At 48.1% G+C, this 27,832-nt stretch overlaps 1 protein-coding gene across 1 annotated transcript; it reads right to left on the bottom strand.

Annotated features, from left to right (window-relative positions):
- Window positions 1-216: 216 nt before the first annotated feature.
- Mmp2 (matrix metallopeptidase 2) lies at window positions 217-26,224 on the bottom strand. Its single transcript, XM_008830086.3, has 13 exons — window positions 25,741-26,224; window positions 21,552-21,778; window positions 20,147-20,295; window positions 19,286-19,414; window positions 18,909-19,082; window positions 15,872-16,045; window positions 14,946-15,119; window positions 12,656-12,811; window positions 11,309-11,450; window positions 7,922-8,058; window positions 6,361-6,520; window positions 2,703-2,812; window positions 217-1,083 (listed from the first exon to the last, which is right to left on the bottom strand). The coding sequence occupies exons 1-13, from the start codon at window positions 25,891-25,893 to the stop codon at window positions 980-982; spliced, it is 1,989 nt and encodes a 662-aa protein (XP_008828308.1). The 5' UTR covers window positions 25,894-26,224; the 3' UTR covers window positions 217-979.
- Between the last annotated feature and the right edge of the window lie 1,608 nt (window positions 26,225-27,832).

Genomic DNA, 27,832 nt, shown 5'->3' with positions numbered 1-27,832 from the left:
GACTAGCTCCACAGGACCACTGCTGTGTCTGGGCTCTTCCTCATGTGAATGGACACACCTAAGCCTATCTACCCTAGGGTTCTCCTGCCCTTTAGTTTGGCACCTCTGATCCGTCTAGCACACATCATCTGTGCAAGCAGAAATCTGTTCTTTTAAGTTTCCTCTTTTGGCTGGAGTCAGGGCCCCTCTTTGGCTCTGCTAAAACAGATGCAACACTGCCACTCAATTGGTGTCTTTATTTATACTGGTTACCATTTCCCATGGGGAACTATTGACGGGAGAGGCAGAGAGGGCTGAGCAGGAAGCCATGCTGACTTGGTTCTCCTCCATCCAGTGGAGGAAGTGACTGGGTAGGATATCCTAAATAGACTGAACAAGGAAACCATTGCTAAGTGGACTGCAATGCTTTGTGCAGTGACATCAGACAACCTGAGCCCTTCTGTCAAGAAATGGAATATAGTAGAAAACTGAACAGGTTGAAAGAAATGAACAAAGTGCACACGAAGCAAACTGCTAATGTAGGGAAGGCACTAAGGTAGCCAGCCATAAGAGGCATGGTGTCTCTGGTGTCCCCTGGTCATGCCTCTATCCCATTGCCTCATGCAAGGCTGCTAGGCCACCAGTGCCCTCTTAAGACAGCCTCTATTGGTTCCAAGTATGCTGTGAGCTATAGAAGGTTGTGGAAGGAGAAAAACCTCAAATATGGAGCACCAGGGCAGCCCAACGAAGGGCTGCATTGAGAACATCCAAGCATCTCTTAGGGGATGGACGAGAGAAGGAGCACTTGGGACGGGTACAATCAGCACCTGTCTTTGGACACCAAAATAAACCATTCTCTGAAATCTTAAATCACCAGGTGAGGGTGATTAACTGCAGAGCTGAAGGTAAGAGCTGCCAAGTTCCTTCATGTCCCTCCCCAGTGCTCTGGGCCTGGCGTGCAGAGTGATGAAGACCAAGGGCCTGTAGGAGTGGGGCAAGCTCAACAGCCCAACCAGTCCGATTTGATGCTTCCAAACTTCACACTCTTCAGACTTTGGTTCTCCAACTTCAGGTAATAAGCACCTTTGAAGAAGTAGCTGTGACCTGGGATAGAGAAGGAAGAGAGGCTGGACCACACTGTCTTAACATCACATGTGGAGGGTCCCTGTGGCGTTCCTGTCTAACTAGCAGAGGGAAGAAACTTCTCAACCAGGGAAGACTCTCTGGACTGGAGGAAGAGAAATGGCTGTGAAATCCAGCCTTTTAGTCCCCCATCTGCTCATCCCTAGGTCAAGGCTCAGGGCACTAACATCTTAGAGATTGTGATGAGATTAAATTAGGTAATACCTGCTATTGATGATAGTAATAACAGTACCCTACTTAGGACAAGCACCAAGCCAAGTACTTTTCATACACCAGAGGTGGGAAATCAGGAGGTCCCTGGTCCTATCTGATTTATTATGCTCATATGAATTTTTGCTTTGTTTTTTCTTTGACTCTGAATAAATTATCTTTGACTCTGAGTAAGTAAACATCCGGCTATGTCATATTAATATACAGATGTCTGGTCCTTTGTAAAAACCATTAGATTATCTAAGAACATGAGGTCCTGATTCTTGTAGACCAGCAGTTATCAGAATATGAGAAGCAACTCTTCCCCATCTGTTCTCTGGTTCCTCACTACACACGCACACACACAGACACACGCACAGACACACACACACACAGACACACACGCACACAGACACACACACACGCACATACACACAGACACACATGCACACACACAGACACACACACACGCACACAGACACACACACAGACACACACACACACACACACACACACACACTTCATTCCCTACTATCTCCCTGCCTTGCCCCTAGAGGTTTTGTGAATTCCTCCAAACACACATGATACTGTTTACTCCTTTTAAAACCCTGGCTCACAAAAGGAATTCAATAGATGTTGTTGATGGTAACCCTTGACCTAGCACCTGATTATACACTGCTTTTCTTTTGCTCTTGTGAGACCTTTAGACACTGGAGCTTAGAGCTATGTGCTTGGCAGATGGTAAGAACACACACACATACATACATACACACACACATACACACACACTCGCGCATGCAAAATAAAACAAACAAAAAGCCTGTGAAACTAAATTGAAATTGTCTCTAAAAAGCCAAACTGACCTCATTTCTAGAGCCCTAGAGAGCTCACAGAAGCGTCCCCAGAAATATGGTTTTTCAAACTCCAAGTGCTATATAGTGCTGACACTGGTGGCTGAGCAAAGTAGCAAACAGCTGAGCATGGCAACAGAGCATGACAAAGTTTGCCTTGTCTCAAGTGGAGCCATACTTTTGATGGAAGGTAGTCACAAGACCTCCCATGAAACCCAATACAGCCTGGCTCAGTCCCCAGAATGAATCCAGGGCACCAGGCCATGTCCGTGGCCGCTGCAGGCCTCCCAGCCCTCCCCTGCCATGGCTTCAGGCCCTGCAGCTGTGAGAGGCCTTTCTAGGTCTTACTGCTGGAGTCTGGCTGCAGGAGCAGGGGTCAGGGGACTGGCTGCCTTCCCAGCACTGGGATGAAGGGACTGGTTTGTTTTCCTGGGATTGCATGACTGCACTAAGCAGGGCAGAAGTGTGTGCTGGGGAGGAACTGGCTCCTGGCTGGGGACAGGGACTCCTAGAAAGCCAAAAGAAGCCTGGGTAGCTTACCACCGCCCTGCAGGTCCACGACAGCATCCAGGTTATCAGGGATGGCATTCCAGGCATCTGCAATGAGCTTGGGGAAGCCAGGATCCATTTTCTTCTTAACCTCATTGTATCTAAGGAAAGAGACATGAAGAAGCAGCTGACCTCTTTGAAGCTTACCCCTCCCCCATCCTGGAGAAGAAGGTCCAGGTAACGGCACTGTGTGGGTCTGGGGAACAAGACCTGGCCCTTCAGAGGATCAGCAGGTAGTAAGTTGAGGGCCCGGAGTCTGGAGTCAGACCTGGGTCCAAATCCCACATCACCACTTCTTAACTGCATGACTTGGGAAAACCCTATAGGAGCAACAGTGTGATTGCTGCCGAGAAACACAGGCAAGGGTCTCTCCCACGTCTGGAACTCAGCGGGGATCTGGAATTGCTCCTGCTGCAGTCAGGGCACCAATGGACCAGAAGCCCAGAGATGGGGACCTGCCCCATAATTCTTTCACTGTGTGGTTTGAACAAATTGTTGCTTCTTCGTCTGTCAAGAAGAGATGACAAGCCATGTCTAGAAGTTAACCGTGGTTCAGACAGTGAGGTTACAATGCAATGTGAAGTGTGTGAGCTCAAGGTCATGAGTCACAGGGCGGACTGCATGCCACCCCAATCCTGGCTACAGCTGTCAGAGTGGGTGTTCTCCTAGGCCCAGCTTTAATTTAGGTAAATACCTAGGGCATTACTCAGTAAGTTCTACTCTATGGCTGTTGTTTTAAATTTCTTGGAGGACTTTTAAAATATTGCTGTCATTTTTACTCCTCTTCCCTTCAATCTACTAGTTATACCATAAATATTTAAAACTATTAAAGTAGTGTGCTCTCATTATGTGCCTGTGGATATCCCAGGAAGCAAGATCAAATGTTAGGTTCATGGATAAAATTTTCTAAGCAAATCTGCTTGGAGCCCATCCTGATGACAGCCATGCCTCCCTCCTCACAACCTCCTGACTGTCTCTCTTTTTTCCTCAGGGCCAGCCCTACCTCCTCCACTGGGGCTCCAACCACAGCTTACCCTAAAAGCTGTCTTCTATGGGGGTCCTTCCCCTTAGCCCTCACCCTCAAGAACTGCCAGAAAAGTCTTCATAACCACAGCTGCATCTGAAGATCACTTCTTGCAAAAGCTACTCCTTCATGACCAGGGTTTCCAAAACCGAGTTTCCCTAGCTCAAAAACTCCAGCATCCCCGTTCACCTGACCTCCACTGATCCCTCCACTGGCATCCGTAGGATTATGATGGCTCACAGATGTATGTCTCATACTCTAACTTGCTGTAGTTTCTCATTCTCCCCCTAGCACATGGGGCTGGGTTAGGAATCTACATGAGTACATAGATGAGGCTCGGAGAAATGAATCATTTTGCTTCCAAGTTCTTTTCATTCATGAAGAACTCAATGCTGTGGCTCTAGAAGCTGTTGGCTCTGGTGGGATGACACCCATTCCCTTTCGCTCTGTAATGATCACTGTTGGCCCACTATTTTGAAAGATTTCATATAAATTTCTTATCTACAGGTGTAGAAGGTGCAATATAGAACAGGTATACTATCAAACATTTTGTTCCAGTTTTTCTACATGTATCCTTGACCCACTTCAGCCTGATAACAGCATCTACATTAAATGAAAAGTCTAGGTGATGGAGTAGGGTATGGGCCTGGAAGGGAAGCAGCTGTTACTTAATTCCAATGTGTTTGAGCCTCATTCCCTCATTCCACTATAAGCTCCAGAAGTATACAGGAAGTGGTTGCTTCTGAGCCACCATCTCCCTAGCACCTAGCTCAGTGCCTGGCACATAAGAGACATTGAATATCTATTTGTGGTCTCAGTAGAAGCTTCCAAAGTGACCAGCTGGGCATTCCCTGGCATGCTGGACACAGCTGCTCATCTCAGTCCCTCAGGGCTTCCTTCTCCAGAAACTGTGGTCCAGGGCTTCTGTAGGCCTTGCTTCCAGACAGTATATCTCCTTTGGAAACCTAGCTTATAGCTGAGGATCAGTGCTTTCCACTCTAGGCCCTTTCCAGAAGGCTCATGAACTTCCTCAGTAAAGGAAAATATCTATTCTGGTGCCTGGATTTGAAGGCAGGCCTTGTCAGGGAAAAGGATTAGTAGGCAGATAACTACCTAGAAACCAGGAACACATTCCAGGGCCTCTGAGTCTGTGCATGTGTGCGCACTCCTGCTCACACAGGACATGCCTCTTCTTGCATGTGTACAAACATGGGATGTGTGGGAAAGTGACTACGGATGGACATTCTTCCCATACCATGCAGGCGAACTACCTGGGCTTTAGGATTCTGAGATTCACATGTCTATGACTCTGCCTCTCCTGTCCACCATGCTCAGATTTAGAGTGCTTGTGAATTTGAGAGGCCGAGATGCCATTTGCAGTATGTGGGCATACTAGGGAGTGTTCCGGACCTGTGGGTGGAAAGCCTGCTCAGCGATTTCCTGACAGACTGTTTTCCTTCTTAAGGTTTGAGATACCAATCAGCTTAAGTTGCTAAGTGCCTCAACAGTGCCTCCAGAATTCCCTTCCAGGGGCAGCTCAGGATATAAGAAGCTTCAGAATCAAGTGGGGGTAAGAGGAGCCAAGAGATGGAGGAGGAGACAGACGCATGGGAAAAGGCAGGATTGTTTCTGGATCCCAGACAAAGACCTATGTTGTTCCTGGGTAAGCTAGATAAAGCCTGGATGCAACGTCAGTCACAGAAGGACCATATGGATACTAGGAGGAAGGAAATGGAAACATCTAGAAAGCTTTTCTGCGCTTGCCCCCTTCCCTGTTGATCAAATGACTCGGAGGGCACAGTGGAGAGAGCACTGGGAGAAAAACAGGAAAAGCAGCTGTAAGCCTGACTCTAGGCCAGCACACTTATAGACTGGCAGCTTGTCTAAGTTCTTTAACTTCTTTGGGCCTCAGTTTCCTCATGTGGAAGTTGTAAAGGATTATAACCACACTCCTGAGTTTGGGCTGTATCGTTAGACACTGCTCTCTCTAATCCCTCAACCCGATCTTGGCCTCTCAGAGATGGACCCTTCTTTCCAGAGGACTCAGAGCAGAGCCACTTGCTTTGAAACTGCTCCCATACTAGTTTGCACCACTGCAGGACCAGCTGCAGATGTGCGGGAGGGTGACTGCTGCTTCCTGGGGCTCCTTTAGATGTTCTGTCTTCCTCATTCTTTCTGCTGCCTATCGTGTTCTCCAAGAGATAGAATGCCAGCACTCAAAGCCCATATGTCACTCCTTGGCGATGGGACCTGAAGTTAGTTATTTAACCTTTCAGAAACATTTCTGTATCTGTGAAAAAGGAAGACTAATAATGCACACCTCATCAGGTCTTACCACAACCTACGGCCCACAGCAGTAACAGTAGTGGCTATCACTTGCATCACCACCCCTCTCTGTAAGTCACCATACCATGGGGTTCCAGACTGGATATCCACAGGCCCAATCAGAAGACAGCTGAGAAAGGACATGGGATTCTAGCCGGAACAACTCCAGCAGTGTCCCAAGGAAGGAGCATCCATGGCCACTTCTCTGAGGGACTGCTGCCTAGCAGGCTAGAGACCAGCCGCAGTGTGTCTTGTCCCATGAAGCCACCCATGCTGCCATCCTACCCTGGACCCTCTTACCTCCAAAATTTGTCTCCAGCGAAGATGTATGTCTTCTTGTTCTTGCTCCAGTTAAAGGCCGCATCTATGCGCTGGACATCAGGGGGCAACCCCAGGCTGGTCAGGGGCTTGGGGTACCCTCGCTCCAGGGTGCTGGCAGAATAGACCCAGTACTCATTCCCTAGTGAGGGGGTAAGAGTGTGTTGGTGGCTGTGGGAAAATCTCCCAGGTCTGTCCCTCCCATCGTCTCTCTGGCACGGAGCCCACTGGAGCCAATCCCAACAAAGCACAGGCTGGGCTCATGTCTGGTCTCTGCCCAGAAGCAGGCCTCATATACAGGATCTTTGTTTGTTTGTTTGTTTTTCTTTGAGACAGGATCTCACATAACCTAGGCTGAACTTGAACTTCTGATCCTCCTGCCTTTCTACCTCCTGAGTGCTGGGGATTACAAGGAGGCATGCCACCACATACTTAATTTATGTAGTGCTGAAGATCAAACAAGGGTGTTGTGCGTGCTGGAGAAGCCCTTCTACCAACTGAGCTACATCCCCAGTCTATACACACAAGGTTTTATAAGTTGGCCATAAAATGTGCCAGCTTGAGCTGCATCATAAGACTCTGTCTCAAAACAAAAGCAACAAGTGGAAGAACTCATCAAAAATGATATTTGTGTTGGGTCTGCTCTAAATACATATTGAATTTCTCATGTCTATCCTGGGTTTGAATGCCACCCTACTGTTAAAAGAGATTTATGTTAAAAATATCTGTATTGAAAATAAGGGATTGGGGATGCAGCTCAGTTGGCAGAGTCCTTGCCCAGCATATACAAGGCCCTGGGTTTGATCCCCAGAATCAAATGTAACTGACTGTGGTGGCGAATTTTGTGATGTTAGTATTGGGGAGGTGGAGGAAAGATCAGAAATTCAAGGTCATCCTTGGCAATAGGGCAAGTTTGAGGCCAGCCTGGGCTGCATGGGACCTTGTCTAAACACAAATATACATGCCCCCACACACATATACACATCAATCAATTGATCTAAAAAATGAAAATCTGTAAGCACATTTTTAAAAGCTCTAACTAGGGGCTAGAGAAATGGCTTGGCAGTTAAGGGCACTGACTGCTCTTGCAAAGGACCCGGGTTTGATTTCCAGCACCACATGGAGGCTAACAACTATCCATAACTCCAGTTCCAGAGGAATTCAATGCTCTCTTCTGACCTCCACTGGCATTGCATGACACAGGTGCATTTATATACATGCAGGCAATACACTTATACACATAAAAATAATAAAAATAAATAAATGAACGTTTTAACTAAAGCAGTTATAGGAAACATGTTAGCACTAAAAGGAGATTTTTCTTTCCTCTTCTAGGAAAGAAATCAGAGGGTTGACAAAGAATCAAAAGAGAGGAAATGTTCCTTCCATGGGGAGAGCTAATTGACACCAAGTGTCTGGACCAGTCTCCACAGGAATACCACCCTTTGGGAAACAAAGTTGAAAGAAAATTCCCACAGGTGCCTGGGGACTGCAGTCTGGTAGAGGAGTGGGTCTGACCCCTCAGCAAGGTCCTCCCACACACCTGCAAAGAACACAGCCTTCTCCTCCTGTGGGGCCTCGTACACAGCATCTATCTTTTCTGGGAGCTCAGGCCAGAATGTCGCCACCAACAAGGGGCCCATGGGCTTGTCACGTGGTGTCACTGTCCGCCAAATAAACCTGCAGACCAGAATAGAGCACACCTTCAGTCACTCCTCAGATCTAAACATAAGTGTCTTCACAAGCCCACCTGGAAACATCCCAGTGATAGAGGGAGGCAAGGTCAAAAGAAGGTTGGAGAAAGACTGAGGAATAGGCACGCAAGGCTCTGCAAGATGCCGCAGCTGAGAATTTACCCCTCAGCTCCCACCCCACCTCCTCCAGGAAGCTTTCACTGATTGTCTGTGTGTACTGTGTCCTCCCTCAATGCCTCTTAAAACCACCAGCACTAAATGCCTGGGACAGCAGCTGTGTGTCTTATCTGTCTTGTTTGATTAGAAGTCAACTGACACAGGGGTTTGATGGCACTCCAAAGCATTTCCTGAATTCAAATAGAATGAATGGTATGCTTTGGCAAAAATAAGAGCTACATTTACTGAGGCCATACTAAGCGCCAAGAACTTTCCTTATAAAATGTAATCCGCATGATGATGTAATGTGACTCTCGACGGTCTGCCCAGTATCCATCATCTCTTTCCCTGCTAGCCTTCCCCTCAGCTCCACGTTTAAAATTACTTTTGCCACTGCTAGCCTCTGATGCCCATGACCCAGGAATCCTAGGAATAGATAAAGATTAGTCCCACCTTGGACTCAGTGGTTAAGAGCATTATCTGCTCTTGCAGAGGACCCAGGGTTGGTTCCCAAATTTACTGAGGCCATACTAAGCGCCAAGAACTTTCCTTATAAAATGTAATCCGCATGATGATGTAATGTGACTCTCGACGGTCTGCCCAGTATCCATCATCTCTTTCCCTGCTAGCCTTCCCCTCAGCTCCACGTTTAAAATTACTTTTGCCACTGCTAGCCTCTGATGCCCATGACCCAGGAATCCTAGGAATAGATAAAGATTAGTCCCACCTTGGACTCAGTGGTTAAGAGCATTATCTGCTCTTGCAGAGGACCCAGGGTTGGTTCCCAACACCAGTTCCAGGGGATCTGACACCTTCTTCTGACTTCCACGGGCATTGCATGACACGGGTGCACTTACATGCATGCAGGCAATACACATACACATACGCATAAGAAAATAAAAATAATAAATAAAATATTTTTTAAAAAAGATTAGCCCTACCTTTCATCATTGTGACATAACATAATAATCTGCAAAGATCACACTCAAGAATCACACAGTCAAATTAAAAAGACAATTTCAAAACAAAATGTCATAATGTTTTAATGTCTTACACTGGGCCACGTTCATAACTATCCTTAGCTGCATGTGGCTTGGATGGCAGGTTGGACATACCTAAGCCATTAATTCTCAGATTGCAGTCCCCAGACCAGGAGCACCAGCAGCACCTAGATACCTGTTAGAAATGCAAACTACAAGTCCTAAGATCTGTAAAACAGCCTCTCTGGCTTACGACTAAAAATCTGTTTGAACAGATTCTTCCAGATGATTCTGTTTGCCAAAGTTGGTTAGCTTAGCATTCTTTGGCATATATCTTACCTTGGCATGACAAGATTGAGCAGATAGAATGGTATCTTACCTCTGGAGATCCCATTCTACCTCCTACCTCACTCCACTCCTCTCCTGGATAGGGAAGCCTGTAGCCCCAACTGCCACTGGCAGCCATTTTTGGACTATGAGATGACCCAGTCTTGGCACACTGTCCATTCCAAGGATGTCAGTGGGCAAGGCAGGTCAGTGACCATCTTTTGCCTTTCAAAGCAGCCTTCCACTGGACACTACACCATGGAAGAGAAGTTTGTTTCCACTGTTCAAATTAGGGCTGAGGAGGGCGGTATCTATGTTACTTGCCACAGCACTCCATAGCACAGGGAAGTGTCATGATCCTTACTTGGCAAATGACACTCAGATAGGTTATGGTATTACAGCATTCAAATCTGGATCTGACTCTAAAATTCATATTCAAGTATCCTGTAGGCTGTCCTTTGGGACCTGGCACCAATATTTATACATGACAACTGCTGGATTATTTCCTGATTATTTCGGTGAGTCCATTAAACACACCCAAAGTCTTTTTAAAAGAAAGTAAGATGTGGCAGGTTGTAACTGGCCCTGGCCTAGGCCTAGGCTCAGAGCCATTTCTGATGTTCCCATTGCTTACAGATGCATGCATAGACATAGCTTCCACGGTGGGAAGTGCTCCAAGCTGGGAACTTCGCTGGAGAGTGAAAGCCAAGTTTACATCTCCTTTCCTTTGAGGCATTGTTCTAAGCACTAAGCTCATTTAATCCTTATGACTTCTCTATTTGATGGGGAGAATATCTTAGAGATGATGAAACTAAGGTACAAAGAAGATAATGAACTTGCCAGTGATCATACAACCTGTAGATAGCAAGTGCAATTTTCTACCTCCAGAACCCGTTTTCCCAGCTATTAAATTCTATGGATGGATGAATGGATAATTGGATCAATGGCTAGAAGAATAATGGAGGAAAGACGGATAGAAAATGATAGATACATAGAGTGATTAATCAATCAATTGATCACATAATACATGGGTGTGGATAAATGGATGAAGGTAGATGTGGATGGATTGATGGATTATGAACAGATAGATGGATGGCTAGACTCTTTAAGGAGTCCTAGATAATGTCTGTCATTACCCAGGGAGCTAGGATATTAGGGTGAATCTCAGCCCTTGATAATGACTGGAGTCTTTACTTACAGCATGAAGAACATGGCTTCCCCCATGGTCACTTGCTGTCTGTATATACATCAGTTTGGCCACTTGAGGTCAATGGTGTTCCAGGAGAGGGTCAACAGAAGACTGTTTTACTTTTCCCAATTCTTCCCTCTATCCTACTTTAGAATCATATTTTCACATGCCTTGCAATGTGACAACATGGTCCATGTTTTACACCTGGGGTAGGGTAGACTATGATGTTGGGCTTAGCCATGTTCTTTGTTTTAATCAGTGGAAGATTCTCAGCTGTGATGTGCATGGAATCTTTCAATGTGCTTGTGTGGTTTGACTCGGCCTCTTACACCCTGACATCCACCAAGAATATTCACTAACCCTAGGAGAATAAGTGACATGTAGAATGTACCTGGCCTCCAACTGTTGCCAAAAATCTAGATGCCTGGTGGACCCAAAGTAGGAGAGAGTGAAAGAACTGCATATGTGGTAAGCCACTGAGATCTTCAGGTTATGAGGACAGAAAAAAATCCTTATAACAGGTCCCCAGGGGTCCTCAGCAAGTGTTAGAGGCCAGAGGGTAAGAAAGACAGAGCCTCACTTACCGGTCCTTGAAGAAGAAGATCTCACCACGAATCTGGGCAATGCCATCAAAGACAATGTCCTGTTTGCAAATCTCAGGAGTGACAGGTCCCAGTGTAGGGGTGGGGCCAGTGCCAGTGTCAGTGTCTGCATCAGGGGAGGCCCCTGGAGAATAGGCAGATACCTGAACTTAGACTCTTCACAGCAATAAGGTTTCTCCCCACCAGGTTGGGTCCCAACACAGCCCATCTAACCTGCTAAGGTTAGAGAGAAAAAGACCTGTTTCAGTGTTATCTGAGCTTGGAGAGGGGAGCCAAGAAAAGCCAGAATCTTGTGCCACATCTTACTTTATGAACACTTTTCTCTGGCCTCACCTGGATGGGTTTTCTCTGCATCCAGGGAGATGGACATCACTATTATTCCCATTTTACAGACGTGGAAACTAAGCCTAGAAAGGCTGAGTAACTGAACAAGGATTCAAGCCCAGTCTCAGGTCCATAAGAGGCAGGGCAGGCTGGGGTCTACTCCAGGGGTACAGCACTTTCTTAAGGGTTAATTTTTTACTCCTCGTGATAAGCAGCCACATATGAGGAAACCGAGTTCAGAGAGGTAAAGACTTGCTTGATCCCCTGCAGCCAGTGCACAGCAGTGGCGGGACTATAATCTAGCATCTCCCTCTAGATCTCTGGCTCTTTCCCAAATTCAGAGTCCCTAAGTTTCCTCATTCAGGTACCAATCAGTATTCTGCCTGGTCTAGGAGCCACCCAGACCTTCATATAATTAATTTCCTCTTTTGAGGAATGGACTAACTTTTTAAATTCTAGCCTCACTGAAGTACAAACAGCAGACAATCATGAGTTTCAGGGCCTAGCTGTTTGTTATGTTTCTACTATAAATTAGAAACCATGAACTTTCACTCCTCCATTATTTCCATTCTCTGTCCTATAGTCAGCTCATGTGCCTGGATCCTAAACCCTACCTGGGTGCTTAAACCATGGTGACCTTGGGTCTTCTTAAGCCTCTGTTTACAGACCTAGCAAATGGAGAGATCTAGAAATGGGGAGTTAAGTGGGGCATAAACAACTAATGTTTAGAAAGGATAGGGCTGTCCAAGCAGACCATTGGAGCACTGGTCTGACATCCCAACATTAGGCACCAATTCATAACCCCCTGTCCTTGTCCCTGCCTATCCTGGCTAGATGGGATTGAGCATTCCCCACTTCTAAGGCCTCCTTCTAGGCCTCAGATCACCCCATCAAGCCCACCCCTAGAGGTTCCCAAGCTGGCATTTCCACTCCTGGGGCCTCCCTTCCAGGCTGCAGACCACCCCCACAATGCTCACACCCAGAGGCTTCCAAGCTAAAGCTTACCATAGAGCTCCTGAATTCCCTTGATATCATCATGGGACAAGCGGAAGTTCTTGGTGTAGGTATAGATGGGTGCCATCAAGGCCCCAGGGTCCTGTGAGTGTTCCAGCCCCATGGCATGGCCAAACTCATGGGCTGCCACGAGGAACAGGCTGTATCCTAAGGGCCAAAGCAGGGAAGAGGGGTTAGAATTCAAGAGAAAGGTGAGACTGGTGTCAGGGCTTGGCCTCAGTGAAAGAGATTTGGGAGAATCCCTAGGGTGGAACTAAAAGCCCTGGAAATGGTCTGTATTGATTTCTTCCTTGTGCTGTTGAATAGGTCAGCCAACATCCTCCTGCCTTTTCCTAGTACAGGTTGCACATATTATCAGAGAGGAGGATAGGAGGGTCTGCAGGTCCTCTGCTTCGAGTCCCATCTGTTAAGAACAGTGCTTCCTGGCTCTTTATGTCTCTCTGTAAAAAGTAGGGATACAACCTGTTGTTCAGGGTCTCCAAAGAGGGACAGCAATGGGGTTAGACTGGCCCTTGGGCTTAAGCTTTTTGGCCCAGGAAAAGCAGTATAAAGGAATGTGGCTCAATGAGCGAGTTCTTGCCTGGTATCCGGCAGCATTCCGAGCCCCACAGGAAAACAAAGAAACAGCATCCCTATTTGCATGGGTTGCCCAGGCTCAGTCACAGACCACAGGCAAACCATGTGGTATACCTTGTGGGTTTAATTATGTCCCACTACCACCAAAAGATACATTCAAATCCTGTCCTCAGCTGTCTAGGAATGTGATCTTATTCGCAGACGTAGTTAAAATGGAAGTTAGAACCAGGAGTGGTGGTATACATCGATAATTCCCTAGATGCTAAGGCAGGAGGATTGTGAATTTCAGGTCAGTCAGGGATATGTAGGGAGACTCTGTCTATAAATAAATAGTTAAAATGTTATTACACTGGAGTGGAGGGGTCATGAGTGCAATGTGGCTCATGTCCTCCTAAAAAGAGAGACATGGAGACAGGTACAGACACAGAAGGGACAAGACTGTGTAATGACAGGAAAACAAGGGGGTGACGCAGGCTCAGAAGGAATGTGGCCCCGCTAACACTTTGGTCTAAAACGTTCAGCCTCCAGAATCAGGCAAGAATCAGTTTATGTTGTTTGAAGCCACCATTTTATTATACTTTGGTCATGGCAGCTTGAGGGGACTCCAACGATCACATGAATGGAGACCCCACCTTTTGGCAGATACAACACCATATACCCTAGCAGAGCACGCAGGATAAGAAAAACTCCTTTGGCCAGCTAATTCACCAAGCACCACATCATTTTAGTAATAAGAATACAAGTAATAGAAAGAGAGTCCTAATAGCATTAAATATCAGTTTGGCACAGCCTAGAGTCACCTGAAGAAAAGAGTCTCAATTGAATAACTGTCTTTATTAGGTTGGTCTATGGGCATGTCTCTGAGAAACTGTCTTGATTATTAATTGATGCAGAAAGACCCAGCCCTGGGATGTGTATAAGAAAGCTATCTAAGCATGAGCCTGGGGGTTGAGGCAACCAGAGAACGAGCCAGTAAGCAGTGTTCCTCCATGGTTCTTGTCTCCAGGTTCCTGCCTTGAGTTCCTGCCCTGACTTCCCTTGGTGATGGATTGTGACCTAGAAGTGTAAGCAGAATAAACTCCTTTCTAAGTTGCTTTTGGTCAGAGTGGTTTATCAGTAACAGAAATCAAACTAGAACAGGAACTCACTTAATTCTGGAAGACCCTGGACCTATCCCCTCACCCGACCATTGTAAGCTACCTGGGAGCTACAGCCCAGGGCTGCTGGGCCCTGAAACCCTGCTCCTGGTACTGATCACAGTAAGGTCATCAGCTATCTCCAGGTCTCTCTCACCCCAGCCCAAGTGCAGAGAGATGTCTTTCAGGACATTTCTATACTGGAATGGGAATGAGTCGGAGGGCTGAGCAAACTGTTCCTGACTGAGACATCTTTGCTAGGGTCAGCCCTGCCTAAAGAGGTAACTGCAGTGAAGGGCAAGAATGGAAACAGGGCTAGTTCCCACACAAGATCAGGGTGTGGTAGTGGGATCTTCTTTTAGAGACTATGTCTCTTCTTAAGCTGGCTGGGCTTAAGCAGGGAATGGATCTTCACTGAGTAGGGTCTCTGCCCAGATGGATAGGTCTAGAAGTACTACGTGGGTGTCTAGGCTGCATTATCTGTGCTGGAGATAGTCTGTGCCTCAAATATTCCAGCTCAGGTGTGGAGGGATGTCCAATGTTTCAACCCAAAGGCCAGGGCTTTGTACCTTGGTCAGGGCAGAAACCCCACTTCCGGTCATCATCATAGTTAGTGGTGGTTGCGCACCACATCTTCCCATCGCTCCGGCCAGCACTGGTGCAGCTCTCATGCTTGTTGCCCAGGAAGGTGAAGGGGAAGACACATGGGGCGCCTTCCGAATTCCCACCCACAGTGGACATGGCTGTAGGATGAAGAACACAGATCAAAGAGCAGAAGATGGTTTGAGGCCACCATCAGGGAATAATGGCATTAGCAAACATTCACTGGGTACCTGCTCCATCCCATCTCAGTCCCACCAACAAACCTACAAAGTAGGGACCCTATGTTATCCCCATATCATGGGTGCAAAGATCAAGATTTGAAGAGCTTAAGAAGCTTGTTGAGCAGATACTGCTAGGAAACATCAGCGTCAAGGCTCAAATCCAGGCAGCTGGGGTCTAGAGTCCAGAGTTGTCACGGGACCCCTGTAGATGGGATCAGAGAGGCCAGACGCGCAGGGGGCTGGGTGGGCTGATGGTCTCAACACACTGCTCTAGAAGGTGAACCTCCGGGTCTTGCAGAGACCAACCTCTGAGTTAGCTGCAGGAAGCAGGCTAAGTAAACACAGGTTGAAAGGAAAATGACAAGAAAAGGAGAGAGGAGAGACTTAAGGTCAGTAGAAGGGAAGGGGACACAGTGTCAGAGAGGCTGAAAGACAAGGGGTGCAGGCTGGTCAATAGGGTCCTAAGCAAGCCTGCTTGGTCAGGCATCAGCAGAGCAACTGCGCCAGCTGCTGATAGATACTCTGTTCTGACTTCTGTACCCATGAGCTACCAACTTCTTGGAATTCTGGCTAGCAACAGATCTTGGGGAAAGGATGCTGGGGGTGGACAGGTGGCTATGAAACAGCAGGGGGCTGGCCTCTGAAGGGAACAAGGAGGCAGTGATACCCACCGGTCTCCGGGCAGAACCCATACTTCTTGTCTCGGTCATAGTCCTCAGTGGTGCCACACCAGCGATACCCGTCCGTGCGGCCCTCTGTGGTGCAGCTGTTGTAGGCGGTGCCCTGGAAGCGGAACGGGAACTTGCAGGGCTGTCCATCAGCATTGCCACCCATGGTGAACAGGGCTGGGGAGGGAAGAGAGGGTAAAGATGCCATTGAGAGAGAGACATCTGCCTGGGCAGAGCTGGCCAGTCACCCACCTGCTAGTTCATACCAGTCAAGTTGTTGAATTATTCATTAAAAGCAATGTCCATTAGTTAGTAAAGAGCTGCTTCTCTGAGCCCAGAGAGGACCTCTGTCTCCCTGGCCCACCCAATCCCTCTCACGGATCTAATGGACACCAAGCCATGAATGGTCAACACCTGGCACATAGGAGGTTTCTAGAAGCCTGACCAAGTTCCAAGGTTGCTTCCCATTCTGTATGTCCATGGCCAGAGGGACTGAACATATACTATCCACCTGGGCACAGCCATAAGAGTCTTTCCATTTGATACACAGGGAAACTGAGGCTCACAGAAAGATCGTTCCAGGACTGCTTATGGTCACATAAACAAGGAAATGAGTGGAGGTCATACCTGAACACGACAAATCACATTACTCTCCATCTTTTTCGAACTCTGTTATACACACACCCCACACGTGAGCACACACGTACATGTGTATATGTCACAGAAAAAGCTTCAGTCATTTCAACCCCAGGCTCTTTTCTGGGAAGCACTGCTGCTGTAGTCCTCAAAGGAGGAAGAGGAGGAGGGGAGGCAGCTAGTGTCCCAGCCTCCCACTCTGATGACCCCAGAACGAGGCTGTGACTAGAGTGTATGATCTGGGTCAGCCTTTCTGTCTTGGGCTGTCCCAAGGTTTCCCATCCTTTTATCCACCCCAGAGCTACAAAATGGTGTAGCTCTGGAATTGCCAACCAGCAAAACCACAAGTGCGTAACAAGGACCATCTGTGTACAGTGGCGCCAGAGGTGACCTCACCAAGCCTGTTAACTCTGTATAGGCAGAATGGAGTCCAGACCCTGGCCTCTTAGCACAGGCCTGAGGGGTCTCTATCTTCATTTCTCTGCTCTCCCCAAAATGGGAGGCCCTGTCCTAGAGTGCCAGGAATAGTGGGACCTAAGAAAGAGACAAGACTCAGTCCAGAGACCTTGGTAATTCAGAGTGGGGAAGGGTTAAGTGTTAACGCTGATCCCACCAGCTGTATTTTTACCACCCAGGAAAGCCCATCTCCTCTGGGACCCACCCTCCTCCTAAACAGAATGGGAGGCAGCACACACTGACTCAGCAGTCAGGAGGGTCTGAGTAACCAGAATCACTACACTAAGTCCAAACACGTGTGCATTGTGCGTAGTTGTACCTGGCTAAGGACCAAGTAAATGGCCAGTGTCCAACACAGAGGAAAAACCTTCCAAGCTTATGAAACACGGGGCTATTTCCATATTTATCAGTGTATCCTGTTCTGACCGAAAGACTGACTCATGAAAGAGTTAATGCCTTTCCCCCAAGTTCGTACTGGGAAATGCAAGATACAGACTTTTATTTAAATATCTCTGACTTATTAATTGTCAATGGCTTGAGATTTTAATACAGTTTAGCTTAGGTAATAAAAATACAAACATGGCTGGGGTTTGTAGCTCAGTGGAGAAGGGCTGGCCCAGCATGCGTGAGGCCCTGGGCTGGATCTCCAGATCCGCCTCCCCTCCAAAAGAGGAAAAGAAAAGCTGTAAACAGGAGAACAGTTAGCGAGTTCTTTTCCCTTCCCTTCTTTCAAGATGGTTAGGGCCAGTGTTGTATCATCATGGGAACAGGGAGGTTCACAAACGTACAATTATGACCCCCCAAACTGACAGTCCCTAGTCCATGCAGACTAAAGAGTCTTTATGGACTAGGAAAGAAACTAATATTTAGACAAATGTTTATATTTTCAGCATTCTCCCCAAATTTTCTGGGCCTCTGATGTCTAGAACCATCAAACACGGTATCTTCAAAGAGTACAAAGTCCTGTGTATTTTTTAAAAAAGATTTATGATTACGAAGTGTGCCAGGGCTATTTTCAAAATGGACTGAGTTTGTCTACAACATCCTTACTCTCTTTTACAAACTCATCTCCCTAGATGATGGAAATCTCTGGAAAAATTAAGTTTTAAGTACAGATGAAGAGACATACAAATACTGAGCGAATCCAGATGTTTCTGTTGTGAAACAGAAACAGAAGGCAGAGTCAGACAGCTCCTGGGACCACCTACAATGTCACTCACTAGCACGGTGGGGCCAGTGCAGGAACGATGGCTGATATTCTGAGATTGGAGTCTCTAGTTGGATCAGGTACCAGCTTGGGCTGTGTCCTATCCCTCTCCTACAGCTAAACTGTCCATCTATATCCATGTTCTCTCTCCTTTTGCCCTTCTGCCCTTGAACCCTGGGTCTTAGGTGGAGCATCCAGAGAGAACCCCTGGATATTTTAAGAAGTCTAAGGTCGTTCTCATGTGTGTTAGAAAAGAACAATTAACACATCAAACCCTTGATTTCACAAATATTACTGTTAATTGTGAGACTTAAAAACCTGAAGTAATTAAGCAAATATGAAGTAAGCACATATGGTCATGCACCTAATATAACATTTAAAACACAACAGACCATATGCATGAAGGTTGTACCATGTGGCAGTGATCCTAGAGGATCAGAGTGCCTAGTGGCATTGCGCCCATCTCAACTTGTGTAAGGACACTATGTTGACACAGTGATGATGCATGTGCACAGCTACACATTTCTTGGAATAGGTCCCCGTTGTTAAGCAATGCATGGCTGTAACATTCGAAGAAGTTGCGATAGTGAAATCAGAATGGCGGGCTCTGACCCAAGAGCACTGGGATGAGGAGATGCCGCTGACTGGCCTGTGGAATGTGGAGGGTGTAGGCACAGCGGGGAGCCTGTGGGGGCTGGAGGCTTAAGTGGGCTAAGGGGCTGGGCCAGGGTGGATGCTCACCTTCATGGGGGCAGAAGCCGTACTTGCCATCCTTCTCGAAGTCATAGGTGGTGGAGCACCAGAGGAAGCCGTCACTGCGGCCAGTGTCAGTGCAGCTGTTGTATTCTCGGCCACTGAACAGGAAGGGGAACTTGCAGTACTCCCCATCGGCATTCCCGTACTTCACCCGGACCACTGTAGGGGACACAGAGCATGGGGACTGGCCTCTCCAGGCCTTTCCTCAGACACTGGACTGTGGCCTCACATTGGACTATGACTTCCCTTCTCCTCCCATCGCCCTAGTACCATCAGAGCAAATGAAGGGCTCAAGATCACCAGGAACGTCATGGTCTTCGTTGTAAGGGTACAGGGAGGCACACCAGTGGTCAATCTCTTACCTTGCCCTTCCCCCAGGGTCCACAGCTCATCATCATCAAAGTGAGAGTCTCCTCCAACACCAGTGCCTGGGGCAAAGGCATGCGCCAGGAGCCCGTCTTTGCCATCAAAGGGGTATCCGTCTCCGTGTTCTGAAACCCACATTGGTTCTCAGCTTTCAGCAGCCCCATCTGAGTCCTGAAGCCCAGTCATACCCCAATCCATGTTTCTCTATCTAGCACCTGCCCCCTTCTCCTTTCCATTGGAATTACCCAGGGCAGGGAAAGCAGGAAGTCAGTGGAGGCGCTCTGAAGTGGCTGTTGCCATCCTGTGGCCCACACCGCTCCTTCAAGTCCATATTGTCCTTTGCCTGCACCACTGACCTTTGCTGTCTACGCTGCTTCCTCCCCTGCCCACTTCCCTCTTCGATCTACCACCAGTATCTACACCACACCACCTGCCTTCAGGTCTGTGCTCATGCCAGGCTTACACCACCAGTTTGCACAGCGACTTGACCCAATGGTCCATTCCACTTAGTCCTAGGTGGCTATTGGGACCAACTGCGTTTTAGTTTTAAAAATCTTTTGTATTAACTTAAATCCAAGTAGCCAAATTCACTGAGGGGCTCCTGGAGGGCACAGTACAGCACTTCCTTCAGGCTTCACTGCTGGCAGGAAACACTGTAGTGTATCCTCTGCTCTCATTCTTAACGGTTTGCCAGTATCTGCACGTCATCCCACTGACTACATACATCTAAACCACCTCCAGTGTCTACACCTGCTGCTGCACTCAACAAAGCACCCTCAGTATCCCCACACATCTCTAAAGTCCACATAGCCCCATAGTCTCTATGCTGCTCCACTGGCCAGCCCCCTTCTGCCTACCCCAGCGGCCAAAGTTGATCATGATGTCAGCTTCCCCATCATGGATGCGAGAAAAGCGTAGTGGAGTCACATCGCTCCACACTTGTAAGGCCCGAGCGAAGGCATCATCCACTGTCTCAGGATCCAGGTCGGGAGTGTAACCAATGATTCTGGAAGGAGTAGAAATGCATGTGATTGTGCAAGTGTGTGCATATATGCAAGTATGAAAATGTAGAGGTGTAATGTCTAAAAATGTGTGTGTGCACAGTGTCTGTGTGTCCATGAGTATGCATCTGAATAAGTGTTCTTGCGCAGGTCAATGTGTCAAGCAGAGCTCACTGAGAGAACAGTCCTCTCAGAATACTTTGATGTCCCACTGTAGTGATCCCCCCTTAAGGACAGTAGCACTCTGCTCACTAATAGTTAACAGGCTCCTGTCACTTGGCTCACTAAGAGTTAACAGAATTCTTTGGACTTAGTTGATGTAGAAATTTGAGAAGAGGACAGTCTGCTCCCAGGATGCTGGGAAGAAGACCAATTAGAAAGCTGTCTCTGAAATGCCAGGGCAGGTGTAGAGCCCCCGACCCCATGTCTCCACATACATCAAATAGGTCTGTAACTAGGCCAGTTGCCACAGCCTTGAACATGCTGAGCTTCCTTTCTCATCATTATGGGAAAATCCCCATGTGTTTTACACCACTTGAACACTTATCATATGTAAACTGTATGTGAACTTCAAATGGTGAGCTTCCAAGAAAGACTCTCAGGAGGGCAGTGAAAACACTCTTGAGTGGACAAACACTGAGGGTCTCCTGGTCTGATTTCAGTTTTGGCAGGCTTCCACATTCCAGGAATCCTAGACTTTTCATCTCTCACTTCTGTCTGGGACAAAGGCACCAGGGACATTAAATAATACATTATGGGACACAAGGCAGAGATCTCACCCTTGGAATTCAGCACTAGTCATACAGAACAAAGCTCTTGGACTAATTAGCAATCAATTATAACAACACTATAAGACAATAACCCAATTAGTGCCTATAATTGAGTGTCCTCTGCCTGTCCCAATGGCACAGATGATAACAACAATCACCAACATTTATTAGACTATTGACTTATGCCAAACATTATAGAAGCCCTTGATTTACAAGTAATCTTAACCATCCCTATGAGAAAGGGATTTCTTAGACCTGTTTGATAGACTAGAACACCAACACAGAGTGATAAGAATAAGAAACCCAGTGCCCAGTGCTTAGTGAGCATAAGAATCAAATCTAGGTCTACCTGGCTCCAGTCACCAAGAACTCCATATGCAAAGTCCCTGGAAGCCCAGATCTCATGGGTCCCCTCAGTGAGGAAGGCAAAGCCCAAGGGGATTCATGTCCCTCAACCTGTTGGCCCTGCCTCCCCAACCCCTCCTTAGCACCTGTATGTGATCTGGTTCTTGTCCCACTTGGGCTTGCGGGGAAAGAAGTTATAGTTGGCCACATCTGGGTTGCCACAGCGTGGCTTCCTCATGGTCTCGATGGTGTTCTGGTCGAGGTCACCTGTCTGAGGCAACCCAAAGAACTTCTGCATCTTCTTGAGGGTATCCTTAAGCACAAACAGGTTGCAGTTCTCCTTGGGGCAGCCATAGAAGGTGTTCAGGTATTGCTGAAAGAGACAAGCAGCCTCAAAGCTAGGAGCCACGTTGGGATGTCAAAGTACACAGCCCCAGCTAGTCCCCACATAACCTGTAATTGGTCAGAGCAGAATCCCGGAGGCTAAGAGCACCAAGTGGAGTCTTAGGTTCCCAAACAAGTTCTGTCACTCACTAGCTGGAAGGGCATAGCTACTACCTTTCATTGTCTTGAATTGAGTACATGTTAACTTATTTACTGCTTACTATGCACATTGTTCCTATCATACAGAGGAAGAAACTAAAAAACAGGCTAAGAAATTTGTCTAAAATCGCTCAGCTCACACATGAGACGTCTGGATCTGGTACCAAGCGATCTTGCTCCAGAACCCTCATACCCCAGGACCTATCTCACGGAGTCATCTGACAGTCTTAGGCACATATCATTTTCCTCCTTTTTTTCTTATAAAGAGGTTCAAGGGTTGTGTGCATGGGTTTCAGTAGCAGACCTGAGTTCAAATCTGTGTCTGCCATTTCTAAAGAGACTAGTCTTGTCCTTCAAGGGATCTAACCAGAACTAAATATGCCCCTACACAAGTTCAGGCATCAACCACCTACTCAACAAGTGTTTTTCGATGGCCTTCAGAGTGCCAAGTCCTGTGCTACTGCTGAGGTGAGCTACTGACAAAGACAGGCACTTCTAGTCTGTACAGACATTTTATAAAATACCTCCTTTGGGGCAGTCAGCAAAGGGGGGAAAGTGGGGTATAATCATAGCAACTGCTATAATAGCGATCATGGCTAATGCTTACTGCTGCTTCCCAAGCAGCATGTACCCTTCAAAGTGTCTAAAAGCACCTGCCCATTTGCCATGAGATGAGTGCCATTAAGAGCCTCAGTCTTGGGAGGAGAGAGCTTGGGTGGGGGAAAAGTCGAGATGGATGGATCCAAACCTCGCTGAGAAATGCATATTTCTGAACATTAATACACATGTATACCTGGGGGCTGTATTGTAAGAAACACAGTGCCAGACCAGAGAGACCTCCCTTTCAGTGATTGGTCAGAGTGATCCAAGAAACTCCCAAAATAACAGAGGCTACTGCCAGAGCTCTTGGTTATCTACCAGAACTGGAAGATAAGACCCTACTGCTGAAGACAGGACATACTTTGGACATAGGACTTGGAGCAATGGAACAGGAACTGACCTGTAAGTCTTCTACCTGAAGTTTAGCTCTCATAATTCTAGAGGATACTATGCAAGTTGCTAAGGGAGAAAATCAATCAATAGTCCAACCAGCCCTAAGGCCCAATAACCATAACGACCAGCATAGCAAACTACCTGTATTGGTGTAGTCGTGGCACTATTATCTGGAGAATAATTAACAGCTATCTAATTGAACTTAAAGCCCTCTCAGTTGGAGTGAACTCATGGGTGGCACTGTAAACACAGCCAAATAAACATGGCTGGAGAGGTCATAGGTCCTAGAGAAAACCCTATCTTGTCATATCTCTAGACAAATGAAATTTCTTACCATATGCTAAATGTGGATCCTTTTATTTACAGGTAAGTATACTGTACACCACTCATCAAAGAAGCTCCTTTTTGCAACAGACGGAAACTACTGTAGAATCCCACAACTGATCAGACCAAAAGAATGTATGTCTGAGAGATGCCCAGTCCTAGGTGACGTATCTACAGTGGAACCTCCACACCTAAGACTCATGGAACATAGCAGAATTGGGGGGTAAGAGAGAAAAGTAGTGCATCCCTCAACTCTCACAAGTGATGCTTCCTTATACAACAAAGTGTGATGCACACAGAAGGCCATGACTGGCCAGTTTTTAAAGAATGAGAGACTGCAGAGTGTGTGTCCCTGGATAGGACTCCTATATCAAACCTCTGCGCATGGCTCAGGGACCATTGTGGAAGAGGGAGTGGAAAGAGTGTAAGAGCCAGGGTTTGTCCACGAACTCTGGGAAGCAGAGGCTTTAAGGCCACTCGAAGCTTGCACATGTAAACTTGTGGCAATGGTGGCATTGAGCACAGGACCCATGCCAACTCAATCAGGCAAGGGCTCAGAGGAGAGAAGGAAATGGGTGGTGGGTTGGCCCTAGTCTGGGAACTATTGGAGACTGATTACTACTGGGTGAGGGAGAGTAGACAGGCCTTACCAACCATCTCTAGATAGGCTGAGTAAACTTCAGTGGGTGAATTTGCATTGAAGGATATCTGTATACAAACACTTGACTGGATAGGACTTAACAGGTATGGTGGAATACATGAGGTCCTGTGGAGGGGGTGGGGGGCATGGATAGGGGAAGAGGTCTAAATTGGATTAAGAACTGTCCTATGAAATGTACAAAAGCACAATAAAAAAATTTTTTTTAAAGTGTTTTGCTCTTCAAAGAAACAGAGACTCCAGAAGTTAAAGCAGTTATCCAAGATCACCAGACCAGATGGTTAATGAACTCCTTGATTTGATTTGCAGGCAGGTACCATAAGTTCAAAACCCTCTTTTTTCCTCGTTAATTTGTTTTGTTTTAGGATAGTTTGACTTCTAAGCCCAGGCTGGTCCTGTCTCAGCCTCTCCAGATCTAGATTTACAAGTGAGCACCATTATGACTGGCCAGAGGACCTCTTATTAACTCTAGGCAACATGGGCTTCCTTAGGCTGCAGAAGATCAGAACTCAGGTAACTTGTCCTGCTCCAAAACTCAACCCTCCATACCAGGGACAGAAATATATCACTAATGCCAGCTAGCTTCAGACCATTGGGAAAAGTAGCCATCTAAAACCTTCAAGATCTTCCAACCCATCTGCCAGAGAAGTTGTTGGCTCTAACACGGAAAGTTAGGGAAAGAGGGCTGGGGTCCCTTACAGCAGGGGCTTCCTGGGTGACTCTAGGGCATGTGATTCTGGGTAGATTGGGGAGGAGGCTAGCTGGAGGGTTGGAGATGTCCAGAGTGGTTGAAGCAATAAAGGCACAGACGTCCTGTGGTCTGACAAATCTTCTAAGCATCTAAGCCCATGGTGGGAGGTGCTCGGTGGCAGAGTGTATGGCCTTGCAGCTGCCTTCCAGCCCCGCTTATGCAACCATGTGGCCAGACCAGGATGCCCTAGAGCCAGGCGCACGCTCACACAACAACATCTGAGCCGCAGCTTGGGAGCCCAGCCAGGAGGGAGGTCTTGCTGGCCGCTGGCCGACCCCAGTCCGGCTCAGTCCGCCCCCGCCCCACGCGCCAGGGCCCTCCGCAACCGCTCCTCCAGCTCGCCTGTTGTCTCTTTCTGTCCTCTGACCTCCGGGAAAAGTTCGAAGAAACAATGCTCGACCCTCCTGGCCAACTGGTGCCTTAAGCCAAGGGGGTGGGGGTGGGGGAGGAGATGCGCTCTGCTCCCCTCTTGCCCCAATCATTTGTCGCAGGATCCCTTCCATCATGTTACCAAGGGCCTGTCTCTAGATGTGTGCCAAGGATTCTCAGAAGTTTGTCAAGCCCCGCTTTGGCTTTTTATGTGCTAAGGTTTATGCAAATTTTATGCCAAAGTACACCGTCCCACCCCCACCCCCCATTTTCAAGAGGCCCCCCCAAAGTGGTTTGCCAAAGGCCTACCCAGACGCCTGCCAAAGGCTTTGTTGCCAGCTCTGCAGATACGTCCAAAAGTCGTTTAAAAGCCCGCCCCACACCAAATCCCCTAGATAAGTAGACAAAGTCTCCGTTATTCACAAAACAGCCCTTTCTAGACTTTTTCCTGAGCACCCCCTACTTCGCTCATTCCTTGCCCCCTTGAATGCACCCTAAGTTCTCCAAGTTACTTATCAAAGGTTTTCTCTCCCCAACGTTTACAAAAGCCATCAACTAGCCAAAGATCCCCACAGATGTTTCCTGAAGCCCCTCCCCATGTTGTGTGCCAGATAGTGGTGCGGGGGGAGGGTGGCCCTCGTCCGCAGCCTCCGAAATTTGTCTAAAATTGGCTGGATGAGCTAGTGTAGCAACTCACCACTGCCAACTCTTTGTCCGTTTTGGGGGTGACATCGCCAGGGAACTTGATGATGGGCGACGGTGCGGCGATGGCGCGACCCAGAAGGCAGCTCAGGACGCAGAACGCCCGCAGAGCGCTGGCGAGGGCTCCCCATGCTCCTTGTGCCTCCATTGCGGTGCTCCCGGGACCCCGAGCGTCACCCTGGGGTAGCTGGCTCGGTGCGTACCGGCGTCCGGGACTAGCTGGTGCCTGTCCGCACCGCGTTTCGAGGGAGCCCTAGTCTGTTGCCTCGGCTTTGCCAGGCTCAGGAGCTCATGATGGGGTCCCGAGTCCCAACCCCCGCCGCCGCCGCCGCCGCCGGTGCTCGCGGGTCCTGGCAATCCCTTTGTATACTTAAAGTCCCAGATGCACAGCCTTCAGCCACCACTGGAGGAAGTCTGGATGCAGCGGAAACAAGGGCGGGTAGCAGCCAGATGTGGTCGGCGGGGCTGGGAGCGCGCTGGCAGTGCGGGCAGACGGGAGGGGGGAGGAGGAAGGGGCGCAGTCGGATCCGCCCCTCCTTGCCCCCCCCACTCCCCCCCCTCCTCTTTTCTCCTTAGCTTTTTTCCGCCTCCTCTTCCATCCTCCTCCATCCCCCTTCCGCCTCCAGCTCCCAGGACCTCCTTGTTCCCTAGAAGTGCCCTCTTTCCACCTCGCTTCTCCTGCCCTGCCACCCCACCCCGGCACCCGGCTAAGGACCCCTGCTGCTAAATATGTAGTGCTGTCCTTTTGGGCTCTTCACGTGTAACGGTTTGGGGGTCACTCAGGATCAGGGCACCCTGCACTCCCCGGGGCAGTCCGAAACGTGGTTAGGGACAAGATGGGTAAGGATACTGATAAGTGCTCAAAAGCAGAGAGTTTACGTGTTCAGCCACGGAGGCATGGAGAAGTGACATGACTAGAGGTGCAAAGGAGGCAGGATGCAAACTAGGAGACTGCAGATAGCCCTCCTTCCCTCCTTCCTTCATTTAGCAAGGAAGGAAGCATTTACTTGGCCTGAGTGAACACAGCACTCCACACGGAGGAATGTCCCCCTCCCTTTCTCAGAGAAGACAGTTGCATAAGTGCTGGGACCTCCAGCAGGCTGTGGGAGCCTGAACCTAGCCCCTGAACCAATGTGGACATTCCAGGAAGGCTTCTTGGAAGAAGTGACTTATGAGCCGACACCTGAGGAGCTACATTGGGGCTCTGTGTGGGAGCAGGACAGACTTTCCAACAAGATACACCAGAGAAGGAAATTCATCCTGTCCTAAAGGTAGAGACTAACCCACTGAGGGTGTGCCAGCAAGGACCAGTCAGGGAAGAGAGGAGGTGGGATTGGGGTCAGCTGGGACCAATTCAAGGAGTATGGTCACCTCAGAGATAGCTAGCAGCAGCCTGCCAGGAGGCTCTTGAAGATCATGGGTTTGGGAAACCTCTATGGCTTGGGTCTCGGAGGGCTTCTGACAAGTTCGGGCTTGCCCGGCAGGCTGTGGGGTGGGTTTGCCAGAATCAGATGCAAGGAGTCCCTTGGGACCAGGATCTTCAGGAGAGAGCTGGGCTATCTGCGTGGGCAGCCCGGGGTTTGGTGGTGGCCATGAAATGGGGGCCGTTTGGGGAGGGGGTTTACTTGCCGGCCCAACCCTATTTGGTTCCTAGCCACCAGTCCTGCGGATAGCCAGAGAGCCAAGTTGGAGAGCCGAGAACAGGGAGTGAGAGTGGAAAAAGTTGTCTCACTAAAGCAGGGGTTGCAAACCGGTGGCCTGTGGGCTAAATCCAGCCTGAACAGCGTTTTGAAATTTGGGAAACTTTATGTAAAAATCAGACTTTCTGGTTTTCTTTTAAAAATTGCCCCAGATGGGGATGCCAGTTTCCATATGATAGCCATTAACTGAGGCTAGGTAGACCTCTGCAAATGAGACAGGGGCTTTGGTTGCCTCAGACCTCGCTGCTCTCCTTCATCTGGCAGGGGACTTGTGGTTGTCACTTTTGCTCACTTGTATCACCTACCTGTGTCAGGTAGACAGATATTAGCAACCTTGAAGGACAAAGACTGGACCCCTCCTCATAGACCACATTTGTAAAACCAAGA

Source organism: Nannospalax galili, unplaced genomic scaffold (genome assembly GCF_000622305.1).
Source record: "Nannospalax galili isolate Female #2095 unplaced genomic scaffold, S.galili_v1.0 scaffold274, whole genome shotgun sequence".
NCBI lineage: Eukaryota > Metazoa > Chordata > Mammalia > Rodentia > Spalacidae > Nannospalax > Nannospalax galili.
This window is presented reverse-complemented; position numbering and strand designations above follow the sequence as displayed.